Source organism: Syngnathoides biaculeatus, chromosome 5, assembly GCF_019802595.1.
Source record: "Syngnathoides biaculeatus isolate LvHL_M chromosome 5, ASM1980259v1, whole genome shotgun sequence".
In the NCBI taxonomy this organism is placed as follows: domain Eukaryota; kingdom Metazoa; phylum Chordata; class Actinopteri; order Syngnathiformes; family Syngnathidae; genus Syngnathoides; species Syngnathoides biaculeatus.
Genome location: NC_084644.1, coordinates 10,721,817 through 10,731,118, shown reverse-complemented (window position 1 = coordinate 10,731,118; position 9,302 = coordinate 10,721,817). Strand labels below are relative to the sequence as shown.

The window sequence follows — 9,302 nt, the reverse complement described above, 5'->3', positions numbered from 1 at the left end:
TACAGTAGGAGAAGAAAAAAATAGTTGAACAAGATCCACGTCGAGGAATAGCAAGACAACTGCAGCGTATATATCGTATTATAAACTTGTAATAGACGTAAATAATATGTAGTGTATAATTACAAAGAGTGCAGTTGCGATGATAAATTTACGTCCTGACAGAATTTGTGAAATATTATATATTTGGGGGAAAATATGGCTGATGATGAATATGACTAGTTTTTTAAAAATAATATTTTAACAAATAAGATATTGTCAAATGCCTGACTGTTTAATTTTTATTCCATCAAAAATACAGTAAATGAGTTTTACCTGATCACTCTTTTTCTTGAAAGAATAATCTATATCTTAGAAATTCTGACAGAATATGCAAACATATCTACACAACTGTATAATATAGTGTAGTTGTATTTTACATAAAAGAGCACAATGATAAAATGAATATATGGTACAGTAAGTGGACAGTAATGTACAATGTTTTTAAAATGAAAAAAAAAGTTCCAAAGCTCCATTCTTTTGCATTCTACATTTTTTAAAATGTAAAATATGTATTACATATAAACAAGAAATGATGTATTCATTCCTTAATCAGTATTAACATTCAATTGTCAAAACCATATGTATATTTTTGTGTCAACCATTAAGTAAAGACATCTGGCGGGCATAACTAATGAAATTTTGTACCCTGACGAGATTTGACTCATCTTTGATTGATTTGCGGTTATACAGAATCAAACTATGCTCTGTCCTAATAACATTCGCAAACTCAAATTTCAAGAATTTGCCGCTCCTGCCACCTGGTGGTTAAAATGTTTAAATCCAAGTATGTGCCAAGAATGACGTCACTTTCATGGCAAATCCTCATTATGGACATGGACACGAGACCCGTAAGGTCAATTCAGCCATCTTGTGGGAGAGCATTTAATACTGGCTGGGAATCACTGCTTTAAAGTATTGTCATTAATAATTGTCAACATTTCCACAAGAACCATAACGCATTTTTGGGCCTATGCATTCATATTCTGCAATATGACCAAATCACCAAATATGTCCTACCTGACAGGAATTCTCCCTCAGATTTGTTGCAGATTCTCCAGGACAAGCTTAATTTTGTCACTATAAAGGACAAAAAATAAAATAAAATAAAAAAATACATGTGAATTCCCACTCAAAACCATTTCATAGGATGATTTTTTTTTTTTTCCACGATGGCTCTCTATTTATTTCATGTTCATTATTAAAATAGCATTCAGTCGTGGCTTGAGAAACACAAGTTTCATCGTCCAAAATGTAAAAAAAAAAAAAAAAAAAAACAGAATGGACATTTGAAGTGACGTTTTTGCGCACTCGCAATGTTCCCGATGTGTGAAAAGCTGACCAACAGGTGTGTGTGTGTGTGTGTGTGTGTGTGTGTGTGTGTGTGTGTGTGTGTGTTGCAGCCAATTGTTGAAAGGCTGCTGCGAGGTGGAGCTTCTTCTTCTTCCAGGCGCGACGCGTCCGAGTCCTCAGCCGGCCAGCAGCGCGCAAGCATCGGGCACTGAGGAAGAAAGCAAACCAACGCCGAGAAACATCCCGGATAGGATTGCTCTTCCTTTTTTTCTTTTAAATTGATTTTTTAAATTATTCCTCTCAATTTCTGGGGCTCATTTCGGCGACGATGAAGCTGAAGACGGACGCGCTCCGCCACCGGCACCTCCCCCTCCTCCTCGTGGGGTTTTTTGCCGCCGCCGTGATGGCAAAGCCGGCCCGGTTGAAATTTGTCGTGCACGGTAAGCGCAGCTGCAATTTAGTTATTCAAGCTTTAATCCTACTTTTTTCTTTTTTTCAAAGACATTTTAGTGCACATTGCACAGCAGGTTAACTCATTTGGAAAATGGGGAAGGGTGGCGGGGGGCAACAATGACTAAATCGTTACAATGCCCCCTCCCCCCCGCCGCTGCTTAAATCAATTAAATTGATTACACCGTTTAAAAAATTGAGATTTTGATCCATGTAATCAGTCAGATTTGCTTCAGGTAGGAGAGAAGCTCTCAGCAGCTGTTTTGCGTGCGCTTTTTCAATTAGCGCACCGAGACTCCCGTCGATCACGCGCGCACGCTAACACCATCCTCCACAATACGCGCGCGCGAGCGAGGCGGCACCCTTGACGTGAAATATGGCCGCGCGGAGGCGGCGGCGCTGCTCCCCGCGTCCTTGCAGGGCTGCAATGCGGGGACGAGCGAGCTGGCGGCTGCGGCGAGCAGACGCGCTCCAGCCGTCAAATCAAACCCAAATTGCGCGTGCGCGGCGATGTGCGGGCGTGTGCCTGGATACAGGAGAGGAGGAGGGGAGGACAGCTGCGATGAAGATAAATGCCCCCTCCTCGTCGTTACTTATTCCACTCACACCTTTTTTTCTTTTTTTTTTTTTACTACATACATCCTGCTAATGTATGCAGGGGGTGTGTAATGGAGGAGGAGGAGTAGGAGTGACATCTGCGTGCGTGTGTGTGGGCTGCATGTGGATCTTCTGGACCCCCCCCCCCCCAGTAAAAAAATGAGCGTGAAGTGCTAAACATGACGTAAACGCCGGTAAACAGTCATTGTAATTCAAAGCGCACACACACATCAGCAGACAGGCAAGGTGAAGCTGGAGAAGGAAGTGCGAGGTACTCACAGAAACTTGATGTCCTCACACGTCCTCGCTTGATGAGGTGAGGGGGAGGTCACGCAGCATTTCACAAATACTTGGATGGATTTACAAGAGGAAGAGAAAAGTATTAGTAAAAAAAAAAAAAAAAAAAAGGATGAGGATTATTATTAGACAAGTCACTGATAGTGTAGTGGTACACATGCCTGCTTTTGGTCCGGGCAGCGCGGGATCAATTCCCGCTCAGTGACGCCCTGCGACTGACTGGCGACCAGTTCAGGGTGTCGTCTGCCTTTCACCCGGAGCTTGCCGGGATAGGCTCCGGCTTTCCCGCAACCCTTGTGAGGATAAGCGGCTTGTATAATGACATGACGTTATTATTAGTTGTTTTTTTTTACCATTTATTTATAAATACATCTATTATTCTTAGTATTAATATAGTAGTAGAATATTATTTCATTATTTATTTATTATTACTTATTTTAATATTATTACAGAAGAATATTATTATTATTATTATATTAGTTATGGTAGTAGTATTATTAGGTCTTTTGCACGTCCCCAAAATGGGAACATTTCAGCATTACACAAGCAGAAGCACACAAGAGGGATTATATATTAAAGAATTAAGAGTACTGTATCTATGTTCATATTTTACAGCGTCAATAGTGAATGTGGCAACCTGGACATGAATGATATGCGCTCATTTAGCAGAAGAAAACGTACACACCACTAATACCCAGCAGTATTGTATTTATTATGTATGTATTTGTAAGAGGTTTATACTGTAAGCAGCTGGCAATGACATTAAGAAATCGAATGACAACTGATTAGCTCGCGCTCACCGCCATCTTGAACTTCTAGTAACCGGTATGAGAGTGTGAGAGCGACACTAAATTGAAAGTGTCCCTCCAACCAACTTTCTCCTCACATTTTGGATATAATATTGTCTCTATGGTAAGCAACAGTAAACAGGCGAAATATCGTTTTAAATCCTCCAAATATTCCTGGTTTCCAGACACTATTCTGCCGAGGCCTGAAATCAGGTCATTGGAATTTGTCACGCTTATCTACTATACGTCACCGGCAAAGACCGCCGCCGCCTTCTCTTTCTCTTCCCGAGCTGTCGACATAAACGTGTGCACTCACACGGAGACGACCAATCAGAGGAAAGGGGGCGATTTTAGCCAAATACGGATAACCCGATACAAAATTGGGTCCGAGATTCCTTTCAGATGAAGTTTGAATTGAAACTGACACTTTTATACTAAGTCAATGTTAGGGAGTCACTCTAGAACACGTGTCAAACTCAACGCCCGGGGGCCAGATCCGGCCCGCCGCATGATTTCATGCGGCCCGCGGAGGCAAATCATCTGCGTGAAGGTCCATGATTCTTGATTCTGAAAGTCACGTATCATAAATGATAACATTGAGATGCAAGTATTGTTGTGTTAGTAAACGTGAACAATGTTTGAAAAACCCCATTACACTTGATCTCTGATTCAAAACTAGTGTAAATATGATGAGGTGATTTAAAGATTGTTTTAGTCATAACGGGCCTCTGAGGGAAACAGTAATTACGACGTGGCTCGCGCCAAAATTGAGTTTCATACCCTTGCTCTAGAAGGTCTAAATAGCCAAAATATTGGACCATTAACACACTTGCTAATACCTCTTTACACTAAAGAGTCACAAGAGACTGAAGAGGCAAAATGAGTATTTGAGTTCCATTTAGATATTGAGAGATATTGAGAGGTGTACTCACTTTTGTTTAGCAGTTCAGACATTTAATTACGTTAACACTGTACTTCCGTAAAGTGCTGTTTTTCGTGTCAAAAAAAATAACATTTATGTTAGGTTGTTTTTTTTTGTGGGGTTGGCACATCCGTGGATTGGAATGGGGAAAGATCAGTTAAGATACAAATGTTTTGAGTTATGAACACAGTCACTCAACAAATTAAATTTGCAAGTCAAGGCACGGCTGTGGATACTGCACATATCAGGAAAAAATAACCATCAGGAGTGGACGATATGAATACATATGAACCAATATGTGGGGATGTGAAGATGAACAAAAATGAGGAAAAAAAAAAACCAGACTGAATGTGATGACTTGGCGGCACGGAGGCTCAGCTGATAAAGCATCGGCCTCATAGTCCCGAGGAGCCAGGTTCGATGCCGGCCCCGCCTGTGTGGATTTAGCATGTTCTCCCGGTGTCTGCATGGGTTTTCTCTGGCCACTCCGGTTTCCTCCCACATCCCAAAAACATGCAACATTACTTGAAGACTCTAAATTGGCCGTAGGTGTGATTGTGAGTGTGGCTGCTTGTCTCTATGTGCCCTGTGATTGGCTGGCGACCAGTTTAAGGTGTACCCCGCCTCTTGCCCTTTGACAGCGGCGATAGGCTCCGGCACTCCCTGCGACCCTTGTGAGGATGAGCGGCTAAGAAAATGGATGCATGGATGGATGGATGGATAACTAGAATACACAACAGTTGTGTTCTGGGTCTTGAGTGCAGTGTTGCTAAGTCAGAAGGACTTCACACGTTGCTGGAATGTGTCACCGAAATATCGAACCCAAATAAAGCTCACGCTTTTCCTTCGCTTTGAAAAATGATCAATATTTGAACACGTCTTAATATCGTATAAAGTATTGCACAGCAGTGGATCACCTCGATGTGCGTCTCCAGACGATACTGTGACTGAAATATTTGGCAAAGAAATGACAGATTTACAGCTTGACATTACGACGCCGCCTCAGACCAAATCCCCTCAGGCTTAATATTAAATCAATTTCATTTTGTGCATGTTGTACCTAAATTGTGGCCACAGTCGTATTTTTGCTTCACGTATTGCTGCTTCTGGTATTACTCCTTCTAATCCCAATTTTTTTTCCCCCTTGAGAATCTCATTAACACACTCCTGTGAGAACCAAGAACCACTGTACATTTTTAATAAATAAAACAACAATCACCAAAACAAAAACGCCGCACAATGAAGAATGTGCTGCTTGTTTGAAGCTAACGGTAAACTAAACATCCTGGGAAACTAATTGCAGTTCTGCTTACCTTTGTTAGAAAGAGTGTAGATGCTTGAAAATGCCAGCCCCTTCCCCCAGCCTATTCCGCAAGTCATGCGAGCAGACGTGGCCCATTTTTAAACATCTGCGACAGTAGGAAAGGAAGCAGAAAAAAATTATTAATATTCAACAGCAACAGTGAGCAAAAGTAGAATAAAGACTAACAAGAAAGTGTAGTACAAAATGAAAGTAATTTACAAGAAGTAGCGAATAGAAGCAAGTAAAAGTAGCACAATGTAAGTGAGTTGCAAAAAAGATTCAAAAGAGAAAACAATTTGGAACAAAGCAAAGTTTTTTTTATACAAAAACATTAGTAGAAGAAAATAATGTTCAGAAGATCTTAAAATGTGCATGAACGTAAAAATATTGCAAAAGATGAAAACAAGTAAAGGAAAAAATAAAGTTGAAAAAAACACAACGGTTCCTTAAACAAAATTCTGGTGGTTTGCGTCTATCTTCACAATGTGATATTAAATCCTCTCTCATTTAATAGTCTTTTGAGAAGATTTTTATTTCCAATTACGAATTTTTAGGGGCGCTACCATTTTCGCGAGTCACATGACCTAAGTGCGCAGATGTAACGTGTTACGTGCCGTTCCAAACGCTGGATTACATGGGACACCATTATGCTCAGCGCTAATTTCTCGGATTTATCCTCATCTGATGAAGAAATAGCAGTATCCGTTGATCGGGAAGTCGCTCCCCGCTGAGCCCCGGAGCTCGCTAGGCCGATACCGATGTTGCTATTCCTTCATCAGATGAGGATAAATCCGAGAAATCAGCGCTGAGCGTAATGTTGTCCCATGTAATCGAGCGTTTGGAACGGCACGTAACACGTCGCATCTGCCAACGTAGATCATGTGACTTGCGAAAATGGCAGCGCCCCTGAAAATTCGTAATTGTCGATAAAAATCTTCTCAAAACGCTATTAAATGAGAGAGGATTTAACATCACACTGTCAAAATCGAGTACCTATTACATGACCTATTGGATACATTGTTAATGCAAACCACCGGAATTCCCCTTTAATTAATGAATGCCCCACATTAAGTCAATGTTGAGGCATAAACTACGGTTTGGTTGATTTTTGCTTGGAAATATGAGTTACAAGCGGGTTTCAAATATGCCTCCGCTTGAGGAAAAAAAAAAAAAAAAGGGTGGGAGGGGAGGTAAGCTGGAGTTGCCCATGCACTCTTAACAATTTGTTGAGAACACTCCCAAGGAGCTGTTGTAGACCACAACTCACCCCCAAATGCTCACACGTTTCCGACTTCAGCTCCTGGCATCACTCACTGGGCCACGCCCCCTTAAAAAAAAACACATAACACACATCATTACTTTATAAAACCAGTTAATTTCCTCACATGATTTGTGTTTTTAAATGTAGTTTTTTAAAGTTGCTTTTTGCCTGGCTGGAAGATAAATGGTCATAATCTGTCTTTTTGTTGACTTTCTTTTGATTCGATTAGATTTTAGCTGATGTTGTTGAGAACTCAGAAATGAATGAATGAATTATACTCGTAAATCAAAGTAAAGCTTTATAAGCAATTGCCCGTCATGCTGTAGTTGCTCACAATGGCCGCCTCCTATTTGACCTTGACTGCCTTAGCGAGATGACACTTTAGAAATATTGGTCCTAGACAAAAGATTTCGCGTGACACGTTGTTTTCCTTCCCTCTTCAGAACCCTCTCGCTTCCATTTTGACAAACCCGAGAACTACATCAGCATGTACCACCAGGAGGCCAGCGACACGCTCTACGTGGGCGGCCAGGCCGTCATCTACGTGCTCACGTTCAACAACCGAGGCGTACGCGACGTGCAGGTAGGAAAATCTCATTTAATGCTCAAACGGGATTTATTCGCCCTGACATCAGTGATGATTACGCAACGTTGTGTTTATGTACTGGGGTGATAAAGTATCACGGTTCATTGTTTCCAAGGGGGAAACCTCGGGTGGTGTGTCCTACTTGAGCTATTGTACCTCCTGAGGCCAGGAATGCGGGAGTCCAATCAAAAGTCCAGTGTTCATATGGCTGCAAGATGGCTAAACACAGCAAAGCTGTGAGCAGCTACATCTTTGAGGACAAATTGCTGTACACGGTCAGCTCATACTTGCTTATGATGTAATATCTTCTGATTTAAAAACCACAGATATGTGTCAGCATTCTCCACACTTGAGGTCAGTAACTGGGAGACCACAATCTAGCTCAGGACCAAGAAGTACTGTTATTTCTGGACTAGAAGGCGCACCTAAGAGCCTTTAATTTTCTCAAAAAGCTGACAGTGCGCTTTATAATCAGGTGCGCCTTATATATGGATCAATATTGAGCCTTTAGTGCAACTCCATCTAATGGATGCATAACGTAACCCCAGTTTCTACTGTAGCATCTATTGTATGCGCCTTATAATCCGGTGCGCCTTATATATGGGAAAAGTCTTAAAACAGGCCATTCATTGAAGGTGCGCCTTATAATGTGGAAAATACGGTAGTCCCGTACGGACTCACACCTACAGCACCCCCACCCCCTCCAAAAAAAAATTGTTTATGATTCAAGACATGCGGGGTGCTTCTATTTTAAGCGGTGCAGCATTACAAGCATTACGGGAGTGGTAAAACAGACAGGCCAATCACATGAGTAACAGGAAACCATGTGACCTTGCACAGCCAATCACGTCTGCAAATTTGATTTAAGATGAATAAAGTTCGGAAAATGACAAATAAAAAGTAATTGTGTGAACCAATGCAAGTTATTTTTGTTTGTATTTCTCAGTTAAAAGTTCCCACTGGGTGCACCATTAAAAAAAAGTGCTTAAACGTGGAAACCCATTAGGAGTCAAAAGTAAATTGTTCAATTATTCAAATTTAATTAAAATGTGCCCAATTATTTGAGACTTCACTCTTGCTAAACAGAAAAGGAGAAGCAAACTATTTTTCCGAAGGACTAGATTTGAACAGGTGCAATTTTCACTTTTTATGCGCTTGCTTTTATTTTGAAATGCAGCCCTACTTTCATACAGTCAATGAAAATTTGTAACGTGTACCATCCTTTAAAGAGAAAAAGCAGGCGAAAAATAACACTGTTTTTTTTTTTTTAGATAAGTGAGAGTATTATTTAAAGTCTGATTAATCAATTTAACCATGTTCTCATAAGTTTAAATCTTTTTAAACCATGCTAGAGGGATAAAACAAAGGAGGTTTTACATGGTCTCTATACATTGTGGATTTTCCCCAATTGTCAGTGGTTCTAGAACGTATCCATGCCAGATGACCTTCACTTCATTTACGTCAAGGCTGAATTTTGTATCAAATTAGATTGTGTACCTAATGAAGGGGCCATTCTGCGGACATCGCTTTCTTCCGAGCCTTATAGGCATATTTCAGCAAGATATCGGGAGAGAAAAAAAGGGCCGCCTACATCTTTAACGAGCGCTGTGGAGGATGGAGACAGCTACTCAAGTACAAAGAACTTGTGCGAGGAGGAAGAGCAGCGCAGCAACAAACTGGTCAAATGTGATGGGTCGCCGGGTTCGAGCGAAGATAAACTGTTTGAACACGGATTCAATGTACTTCATATCCTGGTTGAGGTCCAAGGG

At 41.1% G+C, this 9,302-nt stretch overlaps 1 protein-coding gene across 1 annotated transcript in view; it reads left to right on the top strand.

Moving 5' to 3' along the window:
* The first annotated feature begins 1,390 nt into the window (after nucleotides 1-1,390).
* si:ch211-113g11.6 (uncharacterized protein LOC559008 homolog) overlaps nucleotides 1,391-9,302 on the top strand; it is a 31,259-nt gene continuing 23,347 nt past the window's right edge. The window contains exons 1-2 of the mRNA XM_061820269.1: nucleotides 1,391-1,769; nucleotides 7,391-7,530. Coding sequence (XP_061676253.1) covers nucleotides 1,658-1,769; nucleotides 7,391-7,530 — 252 coding nt within the window. The 5' untranslated portion in view covers nucleotides 1,391-1,657. The remainder of the gene's footprint in view (nucleotides 1,770-7,390; nucleotides 7,531-9,302) is intronic.